General features: G+C 51.2%; 3 protein-coding genes and 1 non-coding gene across 4 annotated transcripts; 2 read left to right on the top strand and 2 right to left on the bottom strand.

Annotated features, from left to right (window-relative positions):
- Positions 1 to 5,245: 5,245 nt before the first annotated feature.
- On the top strand, positions 5,246 to 9,718 carry NOXO1 (NADPH oxidase organizer 1). Its single transcript, XM_069869801.1, has 8 exons — positions 5,246 to 5,443; positions 5,880 to 5,960; positions 6,091 to 6,166; positions 6,623 to 6,803; positions 7,064 to 7,257; positions 7,486 to 7,599; positions 7,874 to 7,991; positions 8,247 to 9,718. The coding sequence occupies exons 1-8, from the start codon at positions 5,378 to 5,380 to the stop codon at positions 8,893 to 8,895; spliced, it is 1,479 nt and encodes a 492-aa protein (XP_069725902.1). The 5' UTR covers positions 5,246 to 5,377; the 3' UTR covers positions 8,896 to 9,718.
- Positions 9,719 to 10,282: 564 nt separating this feature from the next.
- TBL3 (transducin beta like 3) lies at positions 10,283 to 22,364 on the bottom strand. Its single transcript, XM_069869799.1, has 22 exons — positions 22,265 to 22,364; positions 22,067 to 22,118; positions 21,891 to 21,983; positions 21,612 to 21,659; positions 21,263 to 21,404; positions 20,660 to 20,744; positions 20,055 to 20,222; positions 19,660 to 19,735; positions 19,014 to 19,110; positions 18,402 to 18,598; positions 17,923 to 18,064; positions 17,413 to 17,471; positions 16,747 to 16,850; positions 15,833 to 15,983; positions 15,462 to 15,692; positions 14,222 to 14,292; positions 13,574 to 13,730; positions 13,115 to 13,173; positions 12,547 to 12,650; positions 11,842 to 11,913; positions 11,280 to 11,438; positions 10,283 to 10,509 (listed from the first exon to the last, which is right to left on the bottom strand). The coding sequence occupies exons 1-22, from the start codon at positions 22,303 to 22,305 to the stop codon at positions 10,397 to 10,399; spliced, it is 2,421 nt and encodes an 806-aa protein (XP_069725900.1). The 5' UTR covers positions 22,306 to 22,364; the 3' UTR covers positions 10,283 to 10,396.
- Positions 22,365 to 23,326: 962 nt separating this feature from the next.
- Positions 23,327 to 23,450, bottom strand: LOC138727827 (small nucleolar RNA ACA64). Its single transcript, XR_011338622.1, has one exon. It is a non-coding gene; the product is annotated as a small nucleolar RNA ACA64 (small nucleolar RNA).
- A 457-nt stretch (positions 23,451 to 23,907) lies between these two features.
- Positions 23,908 to 26,840, top strand: RPS2 (ribosomal protein S2). Its single transcript, XM_069869891.1, has 7 exons — positions 23,908 to 24,094; positions 24,175 to 24,264; positions 24,741 to 24,848; positions 25,591 to 25,764; positions 25,848 to 26,007; positions 26,459 to 26,550; positions 26,717 to 26,840. The coding sequence occupies exons 1-7, from the start codon at positions 23,939 to 23,941 to the stop codon at positions 26,795 to 26,797; spliced, it is 861 nt and encodes a 286-aa protein (XP_069725992.1). The 5' UTR covers positions 23,908 to 23,938; the 3' UTR covers positions 26,798 to 26,840.
- The last annotated feature ends 360 nt before the right edge of the window (positions 26,841 to 27,200 follow it).

Below are 27,200 nucleotides of genomic sequence, written 5' to 3'. Positions count from 1 at the left end.
GCCCTGGTCTCCTGTGTAGGGGGCAATAACCAGGGATGGATGAGACCTTGGGGTCTTCCCCAAGGGATAGGATGAGAGGAAATGGCCACAAGTTGCACCAAGGGAGGTTTAGATTGGATATCAGGAACAATTTCTTCACTGGTGAAGCCCTGGCAGAGGCTGCCCAGGGCAGTAGGGGAGTCTCCATCCCTGGAGGGGTTCAAAAAGTGTGTGGATGTGGCACTTGGGGACATGGCTTAGTTGGCACGGTGGGGTTGGACTGGATGAGCTGAGAGGTCTTTTCCAACCTTAATAATTCTGTGGTAGCCCAGGACAAATCCATCGCAGGAGACTGCAGATTGAAAGAAGTAGGGCTCGCGCTGAGGTGAGAGGGTGGCAGAGGAAAGCAGAGACAAGCATGGAGCAGAGAGGGGAATGAAAGTGCCGGAGAAAGCCAGCCCCTCTCCCTGTGCTGCCTCATGGCAATCGCTTGCTGTTTCCTTCTGAAAAAGCCAGATCAAGGGCTTGGAGAAAGTGAGTCTTCTCCCGTGATTCTGCAGGCCTGGCTGACTGGGACCGTTTCTAAGACAGCTCAGGTAGCAGTACTGCAGAATTACCTATTCCTCCTTCCAGGAAACACTGCCTTACAGCCCAAGTTGGTGGAGAACAGAGGAACACACTCAGCATCAGTGGAAGTTTGTAGCAGGAGGAACCGTTAGATGCTGCAAGAATTCACCATGATCCAAACAAAAACTCATCTTGCAGGTGTTGCAAAAGGTGCTCTTGGTGCTGTGCACACACTGTGAGTTTATCACCTGGAAAGGAAGGCGCTGCCCACACGTCCTGTTATCACACGTACAGCACTGGCCACCGCAGCTCTTCACGTTCGAGCTCTGCTTATCCTGAAGGAAACCTGCTTATGAGTGGTTAGGGTCCCTTGCACTGAAGCTGGACACGCATCTTCTGAAGCTCCTGCCACACAGCCGCATGGGGTGGGTGGTGAAGTGCTGCGCTGCTGCCTCTGCTCAGAGCCTTTCTGAATTGCATCCCGGTGGCCACTGGAAATGCATCAGTGCCTGCAGCAGCTCCTGAAATCAGGAGGAAATGAAATACCTTCCTCTGGATTAGATCTTGCAAAACCTCTCATCTCAGCCTGCGTGAAAGTTCAACTGCTTCCTTTGTTTAGGAGGTGAAGGATATTTTTGTCAACTCCAGTGTCTGATCTTTTTTCTTTTAAATAAGGGTCTGTTTCTCTGTTTATTGGAAGTCTAAAACCTCTTTGTACTCTTAAAATCGGCTTTAGCAGCTGGGCTTTTCATTAAAGGTGCTGATAGGTTGTGTGTTATCGCAGGTGACCTTCAAGAACAGTAAAGGGCAGGTTTTGATCCTGAAGGTGATGGTGGGAAAAGATGAAGCTCTCCTACTGACATCATTCCAGGCAGGGTCCCCTTGGCTGTGCCTGCGGCTCCTCCCCGTATCTCTTTCTTGCAGCTGTAAATTCTCAAGGGTGGTTTGAGGACTTTCCTTCTCTCTTTGCCTTACCCTGGTGAGTTTGCAAGAGGTCAGGGAGTCTAAGCTCTTGCAGTTCCTCCTGTTCTGGGCACAGAAAGAGAAATGCCTGATTTAGAGTCCTACACATTGCAGCCATGGTCACCAACCAGCCTGGACCTGGCTTCTGGACAGGGTGAAGGATGTACATAACATGCCTTCTTCTCTTTTTCACCTGTGTGCATTTGTGACAAGGCCATTGCTTGTTAGACTTGGAAAATGGCTGTGGTGCAGCTGGTGAAGAGCTGCCTTTGGTGACCCCCAAGCATCCATGTGCTCAAATTCTCCTCCTGGCTCTCACTGGATGCAGGTCCAGGCACTGATCCTGCCGAGGTGGCTGTACCCTGGTTAAACACACCAGGTTAAGTTATTCCTGAGCCACACTGAAATGAGAAGAAACCAGGCCCTCAGTGTTTATTTGCCATGGAGATTTTACACTTGGTGAAAGGAAGCTGGTCCTGGAAAGGCAACAGCAGTGGGGACAGCCCGGGGGACTCCCTGAAGGCACGGGATGAGCTGCCCTGTCCTGCAGCCCCAGGCTTTCCTGGGCAGGGGCTCGGCTGTGACTCCCTGTGACAAACCCTGAGCCACTTTCTGCGACACAGACAGTATCTCATACACCCATAGCAGCTGCTTATGGCTGTGATGATGTTCCTTGTGTAGTACAGGCAGAGCTCCACCTTCACGAGGCATGCAGGGCTGCAAAATGGCTGCTGTTTTTATAGAGGAAAACTTGTGTTTCCTCAGTCTCGTCAGAGCTGGACAGTCCCATCCCATAAATTATTGGCTAATTTATGATCTCTCCTGTACCATGTACAAGTGCTGTCCTCAAAAGCTCTCTCAATAAACACTGGTGATGAAAGAGCATCCAGCGATACTTTCTGAGTTTTACCTCTTCTAGGTAGACCACTCCTCCCCTCCAGTTAATAATTACACAGGGGTACCAGTTTATGGTGGGATGATAGGGAAGTCGTAGAAAAGACAAAGTAAATATAATGACATAATGGCAGGAAAATGGTTTTGTTTGGGTATGCTCAAAGGTATCCAGCAAAAAAGTGGGATTAATGGCTTCTTCTAACCCATCTCCCATCCTTTCCAGCAGAAATGGCCCTGAGCTGTCAGAGTCTGGCAGAGGAGGTGATGTTGAGGAGCACCTCTACTGATCTGAAGGCATCTGGCATGGCCCTTCCTTTGGTTTTGCAGATATTGCTCCTTCAGAGTAATGTGATGTTACTCATTAGATCAATCTCTGGAGCAGACAGTTTCTTGACATCAAACTTGATGATAAGGCAGTGTTACTGCTCTGAGAATGGCAGAGCCTTGACCTGAGCTCTTGGCATGACCCCAAAATTTGTGTTCTCTCCGTGTAGTGCCTGGCCACCCTCCCCACCAGGCCTCTGCTCTGCACTGCCATGCCTTTTCTTCAGCAACACATGCTCTCAGTCACTAATTATCAAGATTTGAGTAGTTTTGCTCACACTTCGCTTTGCCTGAGATCTCCAGCACCAGCCCATCGTCCTTAGAAAACCAGCTCTCCACACTGCAGGGCTGGCTTCCTAGCTTCAGTTGACTTGAAACTTCGTGGAGTTTCACCTTCCTGTTGTAACATTTAACATGTTTATCACCACCCCCCTCTTCTGCTTGAATACACCCCAAAAAGGCAAAATACAGTAAAGCCTTTGGAAAGAGCAATTGCCAAAACCAAGTCTGTTTCCTACTCTCCTCTCAATGTGGAGCGTCGTGTGGTTGGAACCTCCCCAGCCATCTCCTCTGCGTACAGATTGCAGCTCCTCCAGGTTCTTTGTCTTTTCCAGTTCTGGTTAAATACATTTAAAATTTTATGCTCTTGGAAATACAGGGTGTTTTGTGTTGGCTCTGAGACAAGAAACCAACGGAATGTTCTTTGTTGAGAGACTTGGCTCCAGCTATTTCTGAGTACCACATAACAGAGCCGTGCAAAGGCGAGCCTGGCCATGCCGTGGCTACCTGGGAGCGTGGAGATGATGGCAAGGAGTCATGGAAAGATTTGCCACCTCACAGACTGGTAGCTCCTCGAAAAGCATCATAGTAAAGGATAAACTCATTGGATGAAGTGGTTTCCTCTCTCTCCATAAAAGCTCTGCCCTTGGAATCAGGTAGATTTAGCAGCACAGGTTTTTGCGGGACCCTTGTGAACAGAGGGATGGAGGGGCTGATTCTGGGGCTGATGAGGGCTGTGAGCTGCTTGCGTCACCTTTCCACGGGGCAGCTCCTGCCTGGCTTCATGAGCCAGGAAGTGTCCTGGAGATGCCATCAAAGGGGTTTTCCCACCTAATCTGCACACGGCATCAAAGTGCCCTCTGTACAACTTGTCCTTCCCAACAGAGGACAGATATCCAGCAGCAAGAGATCGAACGAAAACTCTTCCTTTGTCCCCAGAAACTTCCAACCTAAGCCTTGTGTGCTCATGAAACACCCATCAAGGCCCTACTCAATATATTTGCTGACCTTCCAGAAGGAATTTTATGTGGCTTCCTATTCAGTTTCTAGCGCTTGTTTTGGTAGATGATAAATCATCCGCAGCTGCTGCCGAGGGTTTTGAGACACCAGGTGTCCCTGCAAAATGAAAGGGAAGGCAGGGCTGAGCCTCTCATTTTGGGCTCCAATAATGATAATGATTCAATTTCGGTTTCTTCAAAGAAAAAGGGGAGGGAGGATGGGGAAGGCGGTTTGATCACACGGATGCCCCTCAGCCAAGTCATAACCTGAGGCACACGAAAGGTTCAGTGAACGGACAGGCTCTCCAGAATTGTCATCACAGGTCCTGCAGTACCTGCAGACAGCGTGAGCTGGTCCGTGGGAGGAGCTGCTGGCCACCCTGCGTGGGTGTGGGCACCTGGCTCCGTGCAGGACAGAGCACAGGACACCTGGAGCTCAGTCTCCATCACCTATTTACACCTGGGAGGCTTTGGGAGTTGTTCAGTTACACCCAGGGATATGTTTGTTCTTTTGCTCCAGCTGTGTTGGCATCTCCCAGTAATTCCTGAGAACATGCAAGTGTTGATGCAGCCACCAGAAACCCATTTGAAGTGCAGGATCTTAGCAGGTGGGACAGAAAGATGCGTAACAGCCAGCGTGCATCAAGGTTTGTGCCTTACAGGCCATGTAGGATGAGGGGGAATGGCTTTAAATTGGAAGGGGGAAGATTTAGATTAGACATTAGGAAGAAATTCTTCACAATGAGGGTGAGGAGGCCCTGGCGCAGGTTGCCCAGAGCAGTGGTGGCTGCCCCATCCCTGGAGGTCAGGGCTGGATGGGGTTTTGAGCCCCTGATGCTGCAGGAGGTGTCCCTGCCCGTGGCAGGGCTGGAACTGAATGGGCTTTGAGGTCCCTTCCAGCCCAAACCATCCCATGATTCATCGTTTTTTTGGGACTGGGATGAGCGCAGACCGAGCTGCCAGCAGCTCCACCAGGTGCACCCACGCGATAGAGCCATAAATGCAGAGCATCCATTCCTGGGAACTGGCTCAGTTCACAGCAGGAATTGCTGCCCCAGTGACCTCCCGACACCCAGGGGTGATAAAGGGACCAGCCGCAGGGCCAGGCTCACCCTGTACAGACATGATAAGATAAGGTGCTTCTTCCCAGCCCCTGACCTGCGCCCTGGAGCATTTGCACGTCAGACGCAGGAGGGCACGTAAAAGGCATGCGGTAGTTTACTGAATTATGGAATTTCTGACAGAGTTACTGGGCGGAGGAGGAAGCGTGGATGCCCAAGCCCTGCCTCCCACCCCAGTGTATTTAACCACAGGAGTCATGCCCAGAGCCGCATCTCTGCTCAGGCTGCGGAGGAGGAGCAGGCGTGGGGACCATGAGCTGCACCAGGTACCCGGTGGACGTGAAGGCTGTAGGCTTGATGCAATGCAGAAAGCAGAAGGTACTTCAATACTTTCATTGTTGGCTTTTTTTCTCCTTAAATAATTGGAAATCGGGAAACCAGAGCGGGTTTTGTGTTACTCTTACAGGGCTACACCTGCTCGTTTCCCCACTGGGAGCAGAGCCTTGTGATCTCGGAGAGGGGTTCTTGGACTCAGCTTTGAATGGTTTTAATATCATAAGAAAATGCTTATTTTGGGTTTTGCTGCCTTGCTGTTCACAGTGTCATCAATTCCTTCTGTTTTAACAATGATCAGCCAGCTGGGGCCTTACAATTAAATATTTTTGTGGGTCTAATATTTAATTCCATTTTTTTACTGTGACAGCCCAAAGCCAGAGTGAAGGTGCAGGTCCTGGCAAAAGCCGACTGCTTGAAAGCACCCGATGCTGAACCCCACGATTGGAAAACGCATTCCTTTTCCCTTTTGTTTTTCCAGAACTACATGATGTTCGTGTCTTGGTCAGATCAAAACAACATCCTCATCTACCGGACATTTGAAGACTTTAAGAGATTCCACGTAAGTGGATAGTACCCTGAAAATAAGATTCCCGTCCTGGGGAGGGAGAAGGAGCCCAGCCACGTTTTGGGGTGGTGAAGCATCACCAGTCTCTCCTGAACCATCACCGATCTCTCCTCCTTGCTTTTAGAAAGAGCTGAAGAGGAAATTTCCCATAGAGAGCGGCTCCCTCAGCAGATCTGAGCGGACAATACCCAGGTTTAAAGGTAAGGAGAATGAATCTGTGATGGAGCAACAAACACATTGGAGCTGTTGGGGATAGGAACCGATGACAGAGACTTTGAGTCCGATCTTCCTCTGGAACAAAACAGCTCCCAGCACTGCTGGGTCACATCAGCGTGCTTGGGTCTGTTACTGACTTAAAATAACCCAGGAAGGGTTTTATTAATAGATAATTGGAAGATGAATACCACGCTTTAAAGATTGGCCCAGAGTTCCTTGCAACGTTTACATGTGAATGAAGATAGTTTTTATATAGTCAGAACCTGTATCAGGCCGAATTAAAGATGACAGGGAGGCAGAAGCAGGTTGTCTCAGCTCCTGAGGGTCTGGGTGGGAACGGCAGAGGGGTGGACACCACTGCTTTCAAGCACAAGACGCTGCTCTTAGGGCACACGGAGCCGTTGGGGTCTCACACCAACCTTGCTTTTGTTATTTCTAAGATGCAAACACGAAGCAGAGGAGGAGCAGGAAGCTGAGCAGGTGCCTGGAGGTACTGAAACTGCTGGAAATTTACTCCCAGGAGCTGCTGAAAACCAATGCTAAAATCTCTCAGAGTGAAGATGTGATTCAGTTTTTCAAGGCACAGACCCAAGACTTAGATCCCTGCTTTCCTGAAGACAGGTAGGAAATCGCCTTTGTGGGTTTTTTTTGTACGTGACATCATGAAACAGAAATGTTATGGAATAGGGGTAGAAGAGAAAGAAGTTTCACACTGGAACAGCAGAGCAGGGAAGTTCCACCGAGTGCTTTACTGCGTGTTTACCTTGTTCTGATGCTCAAGCTTTTCTTAGCCTGCTCAAAGATGATTTTACCAAAATTAATGCTAAACTCAGCTTTTAATGGGAGTTTTCAGTAAACAGATGCTCAACTTTACTTTTCAGTGTTGTGGTCATGCCATCAGAGATCGGAGGGGAGAAGAAAAAACAGGGAGGGCAGCAGCTCCCCTCTATTACGCACCCCCAGGCATCCCAGAGCTACCGCTGCATAGAAACCTTTGAAACCAAAGACACGAAGAACAAGAACTTCCAAGTTGCCAAGAAGGAAATTGTGGAGGTGTTAATCAAGGACATGACAGGTACGAGGAAAGGGATGGGGACAGATGGGGGAGTTGGGAGCATCACGGGTGTTTGTACGTGATGGGTTCTTACCTGGATTTATGCAGGGGGAGAGAACAAAGCGTCTGCATGTCAGTGGCCACCACTGAGCTGCTCTGAGAACACCCCTCCTGTCTCTTGTGGCAGAGTCACCACTGCCCAGGGATCATGGTCACCCATCAAACCCCATTGTTTGCTGTTTGCTGCAGGGTGGTGGTTGGTAGAAAACGCAGACAAGCAGATAGCCTGGTTCCCAGCCTCGTACCTGGAAGAGATTGACATCCACAAGGACATCCAGAAGGCCCTGAGCTCAAAGGAGGAGGGTAAGTCTGCTTCTGGCTGCCTGGGACACCACATTCCTCCTTCAAAAAATGAGTTCTGCACAACCCCCACCACTTTAAGCATTGCTTGGAGGCCCTGCCTGCACTTTTGGAGCTCTGACTCTGCTGAGCAGCTCAGCCACCACCTGCGGGTCTCAGAGCAGATCAGGTGCTCACAGGGACACTCGCCCTGCAGCTCTCGCTCCCCAGGGCTGCAGAGTTGGTCCCTCACAGGGACAGAGGCATCTTCTCAACTGCGCCCCTCTTGTCCTTGCAGGCAGCCTGTACTTTGTTGTGCGGACCTACGAATCTCAGAAGGCAGACGAGCTCTCGCTGAACAACGGTGTCATCGTGGAGGTGGTCAAGAAATCTGACAACGGCTGGTGGCTTGTCCGGTAAGGAGGCTTTTCCAAAGCTCTTGTTCCCCGAGGGAGCTGGTTGCCTACTGCAGGTGCCTCCTGCTCCTCCCCAAGCAGAGGAGCTCCCACTTTGTTGACTGCCCTTAGCTGGGATGGTTTCCCTCTCCATGTGCCCCGTGTAGAGCACCGGGCTGAGTCCCCACCACCTTCTGCAGGTGTTCTGCTCCCTCCTTGTGGTCTGAACCAGGAGAACAACTCTTCTCAGCATTGGTTTTCATTTTCCCCCCTCAGATACAACAGCTGTACCGGCTACATACCCTCCATTTGCCTCCGGCCCTACAAGAACCCTCACCACAAGCTCCAGACCATCATGAGCTGCGGGCTCAACGTCTCTACCCCCAACCTCTGCTCCTCCCTGGTAGCTCCCCAGCCCCAGAGTGAGGCTGCAGGACAGAGTGAGGTGCAGCCCTGCTCTTCCCTGGACCGGACCGAAAAGGACAGGAGCTCTTCGAGAAGCAGATCAAGGTCTCTGCCCAGGGTCGGCTCCACCCCAGACCTGGACAGCTTGTCCCTCAGTTCCGGGAGCAGCAGCGAGCAGGACAGCCGGCTGAGCTGGAAGCCTGACTTGTCGAGATCTCTGCCTGAGGTGGAGCAGGCCAGGAGCTCTCCCCTGGCACCCGCCTTGGCCACGCACAGCACCAAGTCTCCCCGCCTCACCCACAAGGACAGGAACGACTCTGGCTTTGTGGAGTCGTCCACAGCTGACCTGAGCTCCTCCCTCACTGACCCAGACTCGGCCACTGGTGTCCCCAAGGTGCCCGTGCGCCCCTCAGCCCACGAGATCCTCCAGAAGTGCAGCACCGTCACCAAGCGAGCTGTGCAGCAGTCGGTGCCCCGGCCGGCCCTGCAGGCTCTGCTCCCTCTCCGAAGCGTGCACTAACGCTCCGGTCAGGCGCCTCCTCACCCACATCCTGCAGGAGCCACAGGCAGCGTCGGGGCTTGGAACTGTCGCTTTCCAAAAACACGGCTTGATCCGGATGGAACCCAGACACTGTCTCGCTGGGTAACGCCGCCGCGCGAGTCACAGCAACTCCTATATTAGAGGTCACTTGGGATTCAGTTAATTCTCCCTCAGGCAGGGATTCCTCCTGCAGGGCAGCAGGAGAGAATTCCAGCGTTATTCCTCACACAGGACACGCTGGTGGCGAGGGAAACCCAGACAGATCCACTGAGTCAGCCACAAAATCCACCCCCATGCTGGTGTGGGTAGGGACGGGAGGGTGCTGCCTGGTGCACAGCATTTATCTGAACCCCTCTTCTATATATATTTTTAAACTCTTTGACTTTTGGTGTTTGTTGGGGGTGCTTTGGGTTTTTTTCTTAAGGTTTTTCAGTGGAGAACTGGCCATCCATCAGGTGAATTGGCTGCAGGCCGTGGGAACAAAAAGATCTGGTGGCGAGGGTGCTCATCTCCAGTGGCTCCTGCAGCGACTGATGCCTGTGTGGGTGCGGACACGGGATTGTTTGCAGCGCAGCTTGTTTTCCAGCAGGGTCAGGGACCCAAGCTGCAATGTGAACAAAATATTCCCCTTCCAGTGGGGGGTGAGAGCTATTGAAATTGCTAGAATTGAGTTAGAAGAATAGTTGTAGGAAAAATTTAGCCTTTTAGATATTCCTCCTTTTGATTTTAGTTATTTTCCCATTTATCTGTTGTTTTTTTTTAAATAAGCAGTTTAAACAACTTGAGGTATTGTTGTTCTATCTTTTATACGTTTGTATCTCTAAAATAAAATACACAAACATGTACAAAGACTGCTTAGTTTTTATACTTAAAACTTCACTTATCTCCCTGCTGGGCACCAAGGTTTGAGGCCGGTGCAGACAAGAGACCTGCCCTGGCCAAGCTGGGTGTTGTCTAAGCAAAGAAAAAAACTCAGTGACACCACTGATGAGCTCTGGGACGGGATACGGCACTGCCAGTAGCGTCTCCCAACTCTGTAATGTCTTTAAAGCCCCAGTAAAGACCAAATGCCCGTTTCAAAGCCAGGTTCTGCCTTTTCTCTAAACTACGCAGAATCACAGAATCATGGAATCATTGAGGTTGGAAAAGACCTCTAAGCTCATCCAGTCCAACTGCCAGCCCAACCCCACTGTACCAACCAAACCATGTCCCCACATGCCACGGCTCCACCTTCTCTGAACCCCTCCAGCGATGATGTCGGAACGTCTGGGCCTGAAAATTCAGGGTGTGAAAAGGAAACCACAGCTTGGCCACAGGGACAACCCATTCCTCTCACAAAGCTCAAGGACACCAAGTGCTGGCCTGGTTTTAGAAATCCAAACTTAAAAATTTATTATAAAATACAGGGACGGTCCAGTCATGTACCTGGTGGGAAAGGTCAGCCTCTGCCCTCCAGAAGGAGAAACTGGTGGGAGGGGTATTACAACGTCAGCTCTTCCTGTGGGGCTGCATCAGCCAGCCTCATGTTCTGCCACATGAAATCAATGAACATGGAGGCCTGCAGCAACCGGCTCAGCCTCTGGAAATGACGCTCTGCAAGGACAGAATCATGGGATCATTTAGGCTGGAAAAAAGCTCTAAGCACATCCAGTCCAATCATCAGCCCAACCCCATCATGCCTGCTAAACCATGTTCCCAAGTGCCACGTCTACATGGTTTCTGAACCCCTCCAGGGATGGAGACCCACTGCGCTGGGCAGCCTCTGCCAGGGCTTCACCACTCTGTCAGTGAAGCAATTTCTCCCAGCACCTAATCTAAACCTGCCCTGACATAGGATGAGAGAAAACGGCCTCAAGCTATCACTTGTTACTTAGGAGAAGAGACCAACACCCACCTCACCACAACCTCCTTTCAGGGAGCTACAGAGAGTGATGAGGTCTCCCCTCAGCCTCCTCTTCTCCAGGCTAAACAGCCACAGGGCCCTCAGCCACTTCTCATAACACTCATTCTCCAGCCCCTTTCCCAGCTCCATTCCCTTCTCCAGCCCTTTAAAGTCCTTCTTGGAGTGAGGAGCCCAAGACTGAGCCCAGGATTTGAGGTGCAGCCTCACCAGCGCCGAGTCCAAGAGGACAATCCCTGCCCTGATCCTGCTGGCCACACCATGGCTGATCCAAGCTAGGAGCTGTTGGGCCCCCTGAGCCACTACTGGCTTGTGCTCAGCTGCTGTTGACCAGCACGCCCACGTCCAGCCGTCAGCATCACAGCAGTAAAACTCACCACAATGGGGCGCAAAAATCTCTCCTCTCTTTAAAGCAAACAGGGAGCATTGACAAGGCTGACAGCCCGTCCTTGGCGTGACTCACCAGTGTAGGGCAGCAGGGATTCCACAGCAGATTTAATGCCCGCGTACTGCAGGAGGCTGTCTGGCGCTTCGTGCTTCAGGAGGATTTCAACAACAGCCTGGGCCTCGTGGCAGTTCCGAGAGTTCGTGTTCCATGTCACCAAGAATGTTAACACAGCCTCTAGGGAGGAAGGGAATCTGTACACATCTGTACACGCTGGCTGCACCACGCCAGGTGAGAAAACATCTTTTGCAACTCGTGGGATCAGCTCCCACGCACTGCGGCTGATGAGCCCAGAAGGGTAGAACAACCACAGACTGAGCTGTTTCTGAAGCTGTTTCAGGGACAGACGGGGTGGCAAGGCCAGGCAAAGCCCCTTAAGCCAGCTCCGAGCAGTTGGTGTTGGACACCACAAGCAGCATCACAAGTGAGAAGCTGGCCCAGGGCAGGAGTCCTGCTTGAGGGTGGTGGAAGCCCAGTGATAAACTCTGAGTCTAGGGAGAGGCTTCTCCTTTTAATTGCAGTTGAGAAAACAAACTCCTAACCTGAATGGTTTTAATGCTTAAACCATGTCGCAACAAACCTTTCTGATCCTTCCGGAGCCGAACAATATTCTCTTCCAAGTGCCTCCTCCCATCAGTTTCCTTGAGGATGGCTGCAGAAAAGAGAATTGAAGAGTTCCTGCAGGAGCCCAGCCACACACACATGGACTGAGAGCAGGGAAAGCATTTGTTATCAGGGTGATTTCACAGGCTGAGAGAGTTGGGATTGTTCAGCCTGGAGAAGAGAAGGCTCTGGGGAGACCTTAGAGCAGCTTCCAGCACTGAAAGGAGCTCCAGGAAAGCTGGGGAGGGGCTCTTCATTAGGTAGTGCAGGGACAGGACAAGGGAAATGGTTTTAAGATGAAAGAGGGGAGAGTTAGGTGAGATCTTTGGAATAAATGTTTTGCTGTGAGGGTGAGGAGGCCCTGGCCCAGGTTGCCCAGAGCAGGGGTGGCTGCCCCATCCCTGGAGGGGTTCAAGGCCAGGTTAGGTGGGGCTTGGAGCCCCTGATCCAGTGGGAGGTGTCCCTGCCCATGGCAGGGGATGGAACTGGATGGGCTTTAAGGTTCCTTCAACCCAAACCATTCTGTGATTCTATGATTTACTTAGGAAAAAGGGAGCCACAAGAGAAAGGGATAACTGAGGCTTTTGGGCAACTGGACTTTGTAGTCTCCTTGTACCTGGATAATATGTTTCTGAAATCAGAGAGGGCAGAAAAATGCCTTCAGAGCACAATGTGGACTCACCTTTCACTACCATCAACACCGTGTGCGGGCGATCCAGGGAGATTGCCAGCCCTAAAGCTCTGAGATATCTTTTCTCGTGAAGCAGGTTAGAAAGCTCTTGCTCTCTGGAAAACAAATAAGGGTGAAGAGAGTGAGACAAATGCTTGCTTGGTGGAACAAAATGCTGCAGAGAAAGCAACACATTTGGCAACAGCAGCGTGCAGAGGTTTAAATCAGAAAACACCATGTGCCAATGACTGCCTTGGCACCCTTGAGTGCAGATTAATCACCCTGGCACGTTCAAGGACTCCCTGAAGCGTTCAGTGCTGGCTGAAGCAGGAGAAAGTGAAAGCAGGTTTCCACGATTTGCTTATCTTAGCAGCACATGACCACAAATCCAATCAATTGTCAAGCTGAAAGGCTTTGCAGGAACTGAAGAGAAACTATAAAGGAGACTAGTGTGCTTGCCGGCCAAAGAATAGCTAAGTGATGTAACATTGGATTAGATGGAGCTGGATGGCTGGAGGTGTCGACAGTTTCTCTGGACAGGTTGCCTTTCAAAGCTCATTACCACATTGGACCAACTCACTTCATGATCTGCTCTTCCTGTTTAGCTTGTGCCTCCTTCTCTTCAATTTCAGTAACATCCTATCAAAAAACAGAACATAACTTGGTTAAATCTTGCTTTAATACAGATTGATTGATGGCTAAACAAAAATCAATTAGCAGACCCGTTTCTGAAGCACAATCTGGTCAAAGAGTTCAGGTGTGACAACCAACAACCCCTCCCTTCTTAACCACCTCCAGAGCCCCGGCCTGGCGGGGCTGCCAAGGCCCATCTGCCGTTCACTTTACAGCAGAAACGCAGAATGGCCAAACACCCCCAAGCCCTAGGATACACCTCACAGACCCAATTCCAGAGGGCAGAAATGAGGAGCAAATGCATCCTGCTGGAACAGCAATGATCAAGCCACTGGGATCCGAAGCTCTCCAACCGCTTTCTCGTTCCTAACCCAAGCACAAACCCAGGCAAGGCCCCATACGGCACCTTCCACAGGGTGATGCAGGAGTCACTGGACGCAGACACAACCATATCGTCTTGCTTGTTAGAGTGAAGACCCCAGATTTTATCCTCGTGACCATCCAGCGTTTTCACACACTCATTTGTCTTAATTGTCCAGAGTTTTAAGAGACCGTCAGAACCGCTTTTGGAAGAGATAGAAACATGAAAAAACAATCACTGGATAGGTCCATTCTCACTCTGCCCCACCTCAGATAAACTTGTCCCACTACACTGCCCTTCAAACAGGAGCAAAATTGACCTAAAACCATCCAGAAAGCTTCAGAATCCCAAGCTAGCAGTTCCCAGTACAGCCAGCACCCCTTCTTGGGAAACCCTACTATCAACACTTCCTCAGTGCTCTGGTGGTGCCTCCAGTCCATCACATTCCAGCCTTTCTGTAAGGAAGGGCAGTTCAGGAGACAAACCACATCCTTCCCTGACAGCTAGAACCCACAGTGGGACTGAAGAGGAGGAACACAAGTCAGCCCCTGCAGAAAGCTTGGCATGAACACAGCATCTTCCTGTCAGTCTTTCCATTGCACAACTCTTCCCTCTTGCTGTTTGTATCAGCCAAGAAATATTGTTTCTGATTAGCTTTGGCCTCTCTCTCAGGCTCCAGGCGTAGGCACGTACCTGCTCAGCAGCTGCGCTCCTCGGCTTACAAAAATGATCTTCAGTACAGAGGCGTCGTGACCTTCAAAGGTCTGGAAAACAGAAAAGAAGCTCAAAAGCATTAGAGTTGCCACCTTTTCAGAGTCTTCTTTCAAGGAGGTAACACTTCCAAAGACCAAATAGGCAAGTTCCAAAAAGTAACCTCTATCCTTGGGACTTTCTCCTAGTTTAGGTTGAAAGGGAATCATGGAATGGTTTGGGTCAGAAGCTCAACCAGTTCCACCCGCTGCCATGGGCAGGGACTCCCACTGGATCAGGTTGCTCAAAGCCCCATCCAGCCTGGCCTTGAACACCTCCAGGGATGGGGCAGCCCTTGGCTTCCCTGGGCAACCTGGGCCAGGGCCTCAACACCCTCACTGTGAAGAATTTCTTCCAAATGTCCAGGCTAAATCTTCCCACTTTCAGTTTAAAGCCACTCCCCCTCGTCCTATCTCTACAGGCCCTTGTAAAAAGTCCCTCCTCAGCTTTCCTGTAGGCCCCCTTCAGGTACTGGGAAGCACTGGAATGGCTTGTCTCGTATAATTCTTAATAAAATAAAGCTTAAATTTGCTGGCCAAGGTAAACAAACAGTCTGCACGGCAAAGCCAATGCGCACACTGTCTCCTCAAAGAGCTGATTCCTTGGCCATCGCAGGAGACACCCAGCACACACTCAGTGAGGCAGCACTGCCAGGCAGGCTGTGGCCCAGAGTTAGCGACTGCCTCCTCGTGGTCTCAGTGAGACACTACTGGGCTGGACAGGTAAGAGTGTGTCTGAAATTTAAAGCTTGATGAGAGGAAATGGTCTCAATTTGTGGCAGTGGAGGCTTAGGCTGGATACTGGGAATAATTTCTTCACCAAAAGGGGTGTCAAGCATGGCAAGAAACTGCCCAGGGCAGTGGTGGAGTCTCCATACGTGGAAGGATTTAAAAGACATGTGGATCGGGTGTTTAGACGCATGGTTCAGTGGTGGAGTTGGCAGTATTAGGTAAAGGGTTGGACTCAATGACCTTAAAGGTCTTCCCTAGGCTAAACTGTTCTGTGATTCACACATTCAAGAACCTGGAGAAGGTGGCTAATCTGGTATAGCCCTTCCTTCAGCACGGCTACATTGCTACACTTCAGCTGCACTAACCAGCACATGCGCTTTGGAACAGCCTCAATTAATCCCCGCAGTGTGCAAAGGCTGCCTGGAGCAAGGGGCAGCGTGCGTTCTCCTCACCTTCAGGCAGCTGAAATCCCGCAGACCCCAAAGCTTCAGGGTCCCGTCTGCCGAAGAGGTGGCCAAGACCTGATCCACCGGTGAGAACTGCACACACCAGATTCCACGCTTATGTCCAGTGAAGACACCCAGCAAAGAGCAATCGGAACAGGACCACAGCTTGGCCAGTCGATCCTGCGAGCCCGTGGCAATCAGCTTGTCGTTCGGAGAAACCGTCACGCTGTTGATGTCCTACAGCCCGCAAGCGAGCACAGAGAGCACAAAGCAGTTTCAGTCTCTGTTCTTGCTGTCAGACAGGCAACAAAAATAAGGCACAACACATGAGAGATTTAGGTGCTAGAAGCATGTTCTGACATCAGGCGGAGCTTTACCTTGTCATGACCCCTCTCAGTCACTCTCGCATGAAGGGTTTCTGGACTAGAAATCAAAGCTGCTTTTGCTTTGGATGTAAGTGACTCTGGGATATTCCAGATCTTGATTGTGCAGTCCTGGCTGCTGGTTACTATGAAGCTTTCTTTTAGTCTGAAAAGAATTAAAATCTCAATTATAAGGAAGCAAAACAAGAGCAGAAAAAAGAACCACCTTCTCCCCTACGAGGATCCCCTCCCATTCAGCCTCTCCGCTAGGATGTGAAACAAAGTGTTTCCATGGTTTTCAAGCTCCCTTTCATTCTACTGAGGTCCCAGCAAATTCAGACATGAGGCAAGAGCCCTGCTAGCTCTCTCCATTTACAGGCAGAGGTGAACTGCAGCTCTCAGAGAGGCAAGCTGGGCTTCCAGGCTGTTAGGCAGCACAAGGAGAGGCAAAGAGCTGATAAACAGACACACTGTTCAAGCAGGCACAGTCACGTTCCCTTTGGCCTCCCAGCTTCCCTCTCCACATCAATCAAGCTTGACCTGGCATCCTCTCCAGCTGCAGCTCTTTAAGGCAAATGGGGGTCACACTGACAAAGAAAAACAAACTTCACAACTTTGAGGCCAGGTTGGTTGGGCTCTGAGCAACCAGATCCAGTGGGAGGTGTCCCTGTGCACAGCAGCGGGGTTGGAACTAGAGAAGCTTTAAGGTCCCTCCCAACCCAGACCATTCTACAATTCTATGAACTAATGGACAGACAGATGTGTATCCAGTAAAAAAAATAATCATCCTTCCTCCAAACTCAGAGCACTGGGACAAGCTGAGACCAATCGGCACGGCTCAGAGGCAGGCATCCACCAAACACCCCAAGGAGCAACAAAGCAGCCAGGACTCATGCTTGCAAGGTAAAACCTTGTACAGTTTTTATTACCTTGAGCAAGAGACAGCGCCCACCCCATGTGCGTGACCCAGTCCTTGGGCAACACAGGTCACCCTCCCGTCCTTGTGCATCCGCCAGACTCGCAGGGTTTTGTCCTGTGATGGGAAAAGGCACAAACTGCTGTGGGTTTTCAACAAGAGATCAGATCCCTGTGCACTCTGTACATCCATGAGCCTGATTATTCACTTATTTGCAGGCCTGAATCTTTGCCTGCCTTCGCCAGCGTTGGTGAGGGCACATGCAGCCAAACATGGTGCACTGCAGCCTGGGATTCCAGCCAGGAGGTTTATTTCTGGGTGACAGGGCAGTCAGCTCCTTTTCTTCCCACATCTCTTTGACAGGGAGCAAACAGCTTCCTATTAGTCTCACACTAGCCACATCTCTGAACTCTAACACCAGAGCAAGATGCTTGGAGAATGAGACATCTCTTTTCAGACTAATAAAATAAAAATGAATTGCATTTCCCCAAGGACAAGGTTAAAAAGGGACAGTGGAAGGATCCTACATTTGGAGGATGTGGCAGATAGGAATTTCATCTGAACAAAGTCCCTTTCTGGATCACCTCAGAGGAAGATAACAGCTCTGCCTGTCAAGATTGCTAGAAACGAGGAGTTTTATTAAATGAAGAGTTTCATTAAAAGAAGAAGCTTAACACACCTTAGCGCAGCTGACGAACATCAGGCCTTTTCTGAAGACATCCAAAGCCAGAATTGTTTCTAAACAGAAGAAGAAAAACCAGATGGATGCAAAGTAATACTGAAAAACCAACAATAGAAATGTATGAATTAAAGAGTCCACTGTTTACTGCCTACAGGACAGGTTTGGGGTGCACTGGATACAACATACCCACTCACTAGAGAAGGACTGGCTGCTTAGGGCATTGGCACCTACAGCCACAAAACTGCACTCAGAGCTCAAGCTCACCCCCCCACATCTCTACCTCTGATTTAAACTGATCTCACTGCCTCTGAAAGGGACTGAACTGACCTGGAAAGAGAAAGCTGGTGTTTGCTAAACCACAACAACACAATGTATCTACAATACACACAATTCTGTTCCAGAGAGAATTCAAAGATTCCCATCTCCGTGTAAGAGTTGTGAAAGAAGCTGGATAGAGAGAGAGTGGAACATCTCCCTCCCACCCACATCGGAGCTGACCCCACCCACCTGTGTGACCGTAGAGGATCTGGCAGTGTGAGGTGGCCAGTTCAAACACCTTCAGCTGAGGGCTGTTGGTAGCCACAACGATATGAGAATCATCAGGCCCAAGGAACTTCACATCCAAGACTTCATCATTGTAACCTGCAAGCTGAGGATGGCAGAACCCAAACGGGTTAAGAGGGAGAAACCAGCTGGTTAGAGAAGGACTGAAGGGCACCATGCTCAGTGAGGCTGCGCTGCTGTTACGTTTCACTTAATACTGCACATAAATATTGTATTACAGATAAGCTGGAGCCCAGGAGGGATTTCTGGTTAACCCTTTCCGCTTTCTTTTTCCTGTATTTGTGTCTGCATGATATGCCTCCAAAGAACCCAAGGAGTACAAGAGCAGGTAGGAAGGGGGGCACCCCTGGACAATGCTTTCACCCAAAGCGGAGCTGATCCTGGAGTACAGATAAAGGTAGAGGGAAGCTGAGGGTTGTTACCTGCTTCCTGAGCTGAAGAGTTTGAGCGTCATACAAAACGATGTTGTGTTCCACAGAGACTGTGACGATCTCATTTCTCGCAGGCACGAGCATGCACTGAGTGAGGCTGCGCTCACTGGCCTCTTCCTTTGACTCAAAGGGCACGGGCTGGGTGTACACGCAGGCAGCCGTGGCAACCTCCCAGACTTTCAGGACACCTAACAGAAAAGACGATAGAAATCACCCACCAGAACTACTGTTTTAGACAGTGATTGTCCAAAGAATATAAATCACACCCTGGCCTTGTTGCCTTGTCCACAGCAAAAGCAACACAGCTTCAGGGCAGGACTGTGAAGAAATCCAACTACAGTTGCACCAAAGGCAACAAAATTTTCCTTCTTCAGTCCAAATTAAACTCCTCTGCAGCTTGAAAACACCCATGGCTACAACTCCACAGCACCTCATTGTCCCTGCTCACCCAGAGCAACATGGGGGAAGGCTCTGCTCTCCAGCCCTCAGTGTTCAGCCCAAGGTTTCCACCATGCAAAGAACATGCATCCCAAGAATAACAGCACACAGTGTCCAGTCCTTCCTTCGCTTCCAGACCTCACAGCGACATGCCAGGACACTCACCTTTGCTGCCAGCTGTGACAAAGTGCAGCCCTCGTTTCTTCACACCCAGCTGAGAGAAATCTCCCTTTTCGGGTAACAGGACAGCAGCTTCCACGCTCTGCAAGAGAGACGGCCCAACGCCAGCTGAGCGCCAGGAACCCCAGTCCCAGCTCAGCAGCCAGCGCCCACAGGCACCCCCACCCCTCCACCCCAGATCGTGCTGATCCTGCGGGCACGCAGATGGACGTAGCATTTTTTCTGTGACTGCCTCCCCTTCTTTCTGCAGCACTGAGGTAAGGAGGGAAGGAAAACAGAGTGCTGAGCCACTGGAACAAGTTGCCCAGGGAAGCTGTGGCTGCCCCATCCCTGCAGGTATTCAAGGCCAGGTTGGATAGGGCTTGGAGCCCCTGATCCAGTGGGAGGTGTCCCTGCCCATGGCAGAGGGGTTGGGAGTGGATGGGCTTTAAGATCCCTTCCAACCCAAACTATTCTAAGATTCTATGAAAATAAACAGCTTTAAGCGTAGAGCTTTAAATGTTCTGGAAAGTATAAGAGAGAGAAACCCGATTTCAAAATATACAGGAACATACAGAGGGAGAGGCACTATACCAACGGTGACCTCAGAATCACAAAGGATCTCACAGGAATCAATAAAACACAATTTCACCTCGTAGATAGGGACAGTTCGTTTGCTTTCTCTGGTTTTCAGGTCCCACACCATGCAGATTTTATCACGGCCAGAACTGCAATTTAAAAGAGCAGTTTCAGTGCTAAATCTACTCAATTCAGGCTCCTAGTGCAAATCTGGGATTGTGGAAGTTTGACACCGCTCTGAAGAGGCCCACGGGAATGAAAGCACAGCCCTCCACAGGGCAGCACCACGTACTGCCAGAAACACAGGTCCCGACACCCTCGGTTACTCGCTTGTATGGTCAGGCAGAGACTAAGCATTTGTAGCTGTCCTTCTCCATACAGGAGAACATTTCCAGGGCCTACAGAGCTGCCGAGCCCCGGGCAGGAGGCAGAGAAAATGGGAAAAGAGAAGCCTCTGTGAGGTTTTACCTAAGGAGTGTGTTTCCATCTGCGAACGCCAGCGAGGTGACAGCACTGAAGTGGCCATCCAGCACAGCAACACACTTGCTGGAATTCAGGTCCCAGATGCGGATTTTGTAGTCAATCGAGGAGGAGAACAGTTGCAGGCGGGAGATATCGGGGTGGAACTCAACAAGACTGGGCAGAAAAAGAGACACATGAACAAGACAAGAATAAACTGACATTAGTCAAACAGTTAAATAAACATACATCCTACATGGAGTTCCACAGATCAGCGAACATGAATTTACAAGAGGATTTGCTTTGCAGGATTTCAGTCCTTTGCCAGAAAAATTCACAATTGATTCTGCCAGTTTTCTGAGTTCTCTAAGTACGTCAGTTAGCAAGCACAGCTACGCCATTTGGATCCCAACAGTCTCATGATCAAATCTCCTCTCCAGGCTAAATTCAGCCGCAGCCCTACTCCTTCACAGGGCACCTCAAGTATCAGGAAACAGAGGAGCCCAGTACTCACTCAGAATAGGCCTTTCCATTAGCTGAACCCATTTCACATCAACCCCAGCGTCCAAGCCTCACACTAACACCAGCGACCGACACAAATGACTCATCCTTACTGTACGACTCCTGAAGATCCTTTCAGGTTGTGTGTGCAGTACTGCTTGATCATATCCCAGATCTTAATGGTGCTGTCACAGCCACCTGGGAAAAGAAGGGCAGGTAAAAATGAATAACAGAAGAGACACAGGAAGACACACCAACAACTGTAGAACTTCATGGGATGCAAAGGCAGTAGAAAGAAAAACAAATGCAATGACAACCACCTGCACCAAAAGAGCTCCCAGAGCACCTGACACTTTCAGGGAGCGGGGCAAAACCTGACTGCTCACTCACAAGAAACCTGGCATGCAGTGGAGTTATAGGTCACACCTGCCCTCCTCCCGCTCCAAGACCCCAGTCCCACACTGGGATAACAGCACTAGTGCCTCATGGATGCCTCCTATTTATCAGCATTTTACCAAGCACATTTTAGAAAGAATGTTGACAGGATCCATTTCCACCTGTCAAGACCCTACTTCTATTTATCTACAACCTCTTCTCACTGCATCTGGATTGAAGCAATCTCCACCGCAGGCTCTGCCCAGCTGAGCCGAACCATTCAGGAGCAGAAGGGCTGCTCAGCACCATCCCCACCACGTGACAGTGACGCAGGGCCATACCTGTGGCCAATAACGTTGACGTGGAGTCGAAGGCCATGGTAGCGATCGGTGCGATGTGCACAGCTTTCCATGTCCGGACGCACTTGTTTTCTCGCCAGTTCCACTGCTTCAGCAGCAGGGCTCGGCTCCCCGTCACGAGGATCTACACACAAGCAAGGCGAAAGAAAGCACCATCTCCATCTCCCAGCTTTCCTCTGTCTGACTTGAACCCACATGGGCAGACAGATAGAAGTGCCTGAGAAGACTCTGCAGGGATCTCTACAACTGTGAGACGCTTTCAGGCGGAACGGCCTTCAGTGTTCACTGGGTCTGTCAGGGCAGCAGAGAAAGCCACAAAACTAGCAAATACCTCGTCATCGGGGCTCAGAACAAAGGAAGTGATGTCCTCTTCTTCATCCTGTAAACGCAAGTGACAAAACCCCACAGTTAAACCCCTGTGGAGCGCTGTGCTCTTGGAGCTCCCTTCCCCGCACGCTGCTGCCAGGACTGAGCACACCCAGCAGCTCCTGGACCACAGAATCCGCACTTAGAGCCGTTCCCTCCTCCCACTGCTTCTCACTCAGAGGAGCTTTAGACAACAGCTGGTGAAGGTGGCACTGTCCCAGGACACCTGCGGTGGTCTCCTCACCTGCTGGAGGCTGTGCAGGGCTCCTGTTTCCACATCGATAACGTTCAGCTTGGTCCCACAGGGGCAAAACATGAACTTCCCATCGCGGTTTATCTAGAGGAGAGGGAACGGAAACCAGGAACGTCGCATAACCGGGAGACGGGGTTTTCCCAGCCCTGCCGCGGCTGCCCCCGTACCTGGACTCGCCCTCCTTTGTAGAACGGCTCGATTTTCCTCGACACGGCGTAGCTGGAAGGGAAAGAGGAACGTGGTGTAACGGGGACAGGGGCGGCCTGCCAGCTCCCGACGGACAGCGCCCCGGGAAGGGCCGCTCCCCACTCAAGCCCTGCCGGTCCCGCCACCCCCCGGCCCGGCCCAGCGCCGCCGCCCCTCACTTGCTCTTGAAGCGCAAGGGGCTGGGAGCTGCCGCCTCCATAGCTGCCCCCGCCGCGTGCCGCCCGCTTCCGGCGCCGTTTATTACCACAACTTCCGGCGCACACCAGCGACGTGACGCAGAGGCCGCCATGTTTGTTGTGGACAAGCCGTCGGGGGAGGGGTCCCTCCCGCCCCCTCATGCGGGGAAAAGCGGGATGTGGGGGCAATAGCGACACAAGAAGTAGTTACTATTACAAAAAAACCCCTGAGAGATTCTTAATTCATCTAAGTAGGTCTATTTCTGAGTTACAGAATGCCCCTCTAACAGCATTTTTTAAAATAAAGTGCTTCCCGCAGACACTGTTGGTTGTTTGGAGGTGGTCACGTTTTGTGTCCAGTAAGACCAGGCCTGAACAGATGTATCTTCTTCTGCAACCACCTCTGTAGCATCTCCCAATCTCAAACAACGTGGTCAGGCAGACCTGGCTCCAAATTAGCAAGTTTTGACTGTTGTGAAGTTCAGTCCTTGCAAAGTAAAGAGCTTATGGTAACAGAATAATTTATACGCACAAGCAGAAAAAAACGTTCTGTCCCCAGCTCTTGTCTTACTGCACAAGAGATCACTCCCTCACATTGCCCAGGCCTGACAAAGGACTGTCATTTTCTATAATTCAAAGACCGGTCTTGAGAGTTTATTTGTCAGCATTCTCATCATCAATAAGAACAACAGACTTAAACACCTTAATCAATCTTTTATTATCAATAAAATCCATAACCAAATCCTTCCAGAGTGTTCCATCCTCACATATGCCACCAGGCTTGTTGAAAGAAATCATAAGACTACAAAGAGGAGCTACTTTCCCTGATTTGTTCTTCACAGAGGAAGGGCCGCTCTACGGGTGCGGGACACACGTGGGGCAGCACAGCCAGCAGCTGTTACTCGAAAGGCAGGGCCAGGGCGCATCCTTTGTCCATCTCATCCATCCACATCATGCTCAACACCTACAGCCAAAAAGAAGGGAGCGTTTAGACAGAGCCAGTCCCCCACCCTCCAGCTACAGCTTAACCCAGGCACCCTCGAAGCTTATAGGAACATGGGTTTCACTCCCCACCTATGTCCGTGGGGAATAAGCTTTATGTTCCCTATGCTGTTGGCACAGTCACCTCACCGGGAGCCACAGAGACCCCAGGTGATTTTCAGCCTGCGCCTAGTACCCCCTTCTCCCTCGATAATAGAAAACGCACTAAGCCCACACACCCTCAAACCACTCCCACCTTTACCTTACTACACACTGAGCGCCACCCGCCTGCGCGCCCTTTATATAGGGTCTCGTGCGCATGCGCAGAGCCGCCGGCGCGCCGTCGGCCCCGGACCCTGTATAACCGAGCGGCCGGCGCCGCTCCGCACCGCAATGTGTTCCTTATTCAGCGCGCGGGGCCCGCAGGACAGGAAGGGGCGCGTTCTCGCGAGACTTCGCGGACTATAAATACCGCGCGGCGCCTGGTCGTGGCCTTCTACTTTAAGAGATCACGTAAGTGAGGCGGCTGGTGCGGCCTGTGTGGCATCCGCGCCCATCGGGGCCGCTGGCGGCTCGGGGCCGCCGCTCCCGGCGCCATCGGCCGTGTCTGGGCGGTGCCGGTTCCCGCTCGAGCGGTGGCGGAGTCTTTAACGCTGGTTTTCTCTGTTACAGCAAATGGCGGACGACGCCGGTGCTGCGGGAGGCGCGGGGGCGGCCCGAGGGGGGTTCCGCGGCGGCTTCGGGACCGGGCTGCGCGGCCGCGGGCGAGGCCGCGGCAGGGGCCGAGGGAGAGGCCGCGGGGCCCGCGGAGGCAAGGCGGAGGATAAGGAGGTAGGTGTTTCCCGGAGGAACTCGGCGTATGGCCGGCCCTCCCCGCTGCCGCTCACCCTCTCCGCTGTTTTCTTCTCCAGTGGATTCCGGTCACCAAACTCGGCCGCCTGGTGAAGGACATGAAGATCAAGTCTCTTGAGGAGATCTATCTCTTCTCGCTTCCCATTAAGGTGAGTTCCGTGTGAGGCAGGATGCGGAGTTGTTTGCCGTGTTTGCAGCTCGGGATGCTTGGGTTCAGCGTGTCTCAGTTAAAGACATAACTTAGCAGTAGCTGAGGAATGTCTGTGATCTGTGGTTGGTAAAACATGGTGGGTCCTGCGTGTGGAGGTCACAGCATCTTGCTGAAGAGTTCCTCCAAGAGTTATACTCAGTAAAGGAACAAATAGCAAGTTGCTTGCAATGTTATTCTGTGCAGGTACAGGAGTTAGGTCCTTGTTGTGTCTCTTCTAACTCAGGTCATTCTATGATTCTGTGTTGGACTGCCAGCTAACTGCAGTAAGCGTATGTCTGTAAAATCGCATGTACTTAATTGCCTACTACTTGAAATACTTGTGCATAAAATCATTTAATGTGAATTGTAGCAGGCTTGCAAGCTGTATTGTTTAGACACCATGGTCTTGTATGACTAAATGACTGGATCTTGCAGGAGTCAGAGATCATCGATTTCTTCCTGGGGTCTTCTCTAAAAGATGAGGTGTTGAAGATTATGCCTGTGCAGAAGCAGACACGTGCTGGTCAGCGCACCCGGTTTAAGGTAGCCTTTTGCTTCTGTTTTCTCATATTGGAAACTGTAGCGTCTGCTGCTTTTCTAGCATCAAATTAATGTATTAGCATTGCCCACAGAAAGCTGGGGAGGAGCTCTTGATCAGGAAATACAGGGGTAGGGTGAGGGAAGTGGCTTTAAACTGAAAGAGGGGAGATTGAAGTGAGATCTCAAGAAAAATTGTTTTGCTGTGAGGGTGGGGAGGCCCTGGCCCAAGTTGCCCAGAGCAGTGGTGGCTGCCCCATCCCTGGGGGTGTTCAAGGCCAGGCTGGATGGGGCTTGGAGCCCCTGATCCAGTGGGAGATGCCCCTGCCCATGCAGGGGTTGCAACGGGATGGGCTTTGAGGTCCCTTCCAACACAAACCATTCTGTGATTCTCACTCAGATACCTTTCTTTTCTTCTGTGTTTTGGCATGGAGTTAATGGCGAGTCAACAAAATTAACTCACGCTTGGGCAGTAGTAGCTTGCCTAGGGGCTGTGGTGGAGAGAGGAGTCTCAGGTAGAAAGAGGGGATGTATTAGGACTTCTTAGTGTGAGGCTGTAGCAGGGGCTTGAACCCCAGTTCTTCAGCTGGTGTGGGCTGAAGGATGAGCTGCAAGGGGAAACATGGACCCTGTGAGTGGTGACTGTCACTGCTGAACACTTGCCTCAGTTATCCCTGGTAGATGGGACTGTCCTGCTGAGCGTTCCTGTGCAGAACAGCCGCGCTGAAAGCTTTCCTTTGAATCCTAGGCTTTTGTTGCCATCGGGGATTACAACGGCCACGTTGGTCTGGGTGTTAAATGCTCTAAAGAAGTTGCTACTGCTATCCGTGGGGCCATCATTTTGGCAAAGCTGTCCATTGTGCCTGTGCGCCGTGGCTACTGGGGGAACAAGATCGGCAAGCCCCACACTGTGCCGTGCAAGGTGAGAGCGAGCTGCGGGTGCCCCCCTGCAGTGACGACGCCGTCTTGGTGTTGTGGGAGCTGCAATGTGTTTTGTCTGCTCAGGTCACTGGCCGGTGCGGCTCTGTCCTGGTGCGTCTGATCCCAGCACCCCGTGGGACAGGGATCGTCTCTGCCCCGGTCCCCAAGAAGCTGCTGATGATGGCTGGAATCGATGACTGCTACACATCGGCCCGCGGCTGCACTGCCACCCTTGGCAACTTCGGTGAGCGCAAGGCTTTCCCGTTGTACCATAGTCATACAGATTGCTGCCTCTGTCGCTGATAAGAATGCAGCAAACCCATTTCTGTAGTGGGTTTAGTCTTTTGAATGTAAAGCTCCTAGTGGTTATGTAGGAGTAGAGTCTCCTGCTGATACTTCTCACGGTGCAGGTTATTCTGGCTGTGGAGGATCCTGGAGTTCCATCACAGTTAATTACAATGAATTGTCTTTTTATACCTGCATTGATACCAAATCTCCCAATCTGCGCGATTGCACTTGTGTGAAGTAGTGTAATTGTCGTAACTGGAGAGAGAAAGAAACTGGAGTTGTGTGTGTCCATCAGAGAGACCCTGCTGTGGGCTCCCTGTTCTCTCCCAAATCCTACACCGGAGCTGCATGGCGGGTGCAGGTGCTGCCCGTGGCAGCACCGTGCAGTGCCTGGCTTCTCTCCGTAGCTAAAGCCACCTTCGATGCCATCTCGAAGACCTACAGTTACCTGACTCCAGACCTCTGGAAAGAGACTGTCTTCACCAAGTCCCCGTACCAGGTAAGAGCACGGCTGCAGCCAGTGGCTCCCATCTTTTAACTACCAAGTTAAAATAAGTTGTGTCTGAACTACCCAGCCCCACGAGCATGTCTCGCTGGGGAGGGGTGCAGCGCTTGAGACCCGTGACAGCACCATAAGGAAATAAAACCCCGTTTGGTTTTTGCAGGAGTTCACGGATCACCTGGCCAAGACCCACACCAGAGTCTCGGTGCAGAGAACCCAGGCAGCTGCGGTGGCAACAACCTAAGTGGGTTTTGTACAAGACAATAAAGTGATCAGTGAACAAGGAACTCTGATTGGTTTGATAGGCAGTTAATGCTGCAGGCAGAAGGATGAGATCCCTGCAGATTTGCGTGGGCTCGCTTCTGTGGAGCAGAGCCTGAACATCTGTGGAATGAAATGGTGTGTTACTTTACCCTGGCCCTGCAAATCCTGTCTTACTCCTAACTGGGTCTGGAACCAGCTCTGAGGATTGTGCTGCTCTTTACCTGAAAGGAGGGAATTCCCACCAGGGCAGAGCAGCAGTGTCTGTTGGCTCATGGGGCTGGGGGAGAGCTCCAGAGTGGAAATGCCAGTTGGAGCAGCCAGGGCTGCCCAGAGGAGCCAGGGCTGACCGTGGTTCAGAGGGTGGTAACGTCACTGCAATTCAG

This window comes from Phaenicophaeus curvirostris, chromosome 16, assembly GCF_032191515.1.
Source record: "Phaenicophaeus curvirostris isolate KB17595 chromosome 16, BPBGC_Pcur_1.0, whole genome shotgun sequence".
NCBI classification, from domain to species: Eukaryota; Metazoa; Chordata; class Aves; order Cuculiformes; family Cuculidae; genus Phaenicophaeus; species Phaenicophaeus curvirostris.
Note: the sequence above shows the minus strand (reverse complement) of the source record. Positions and strands in the feature narration are given on the sequence as shown.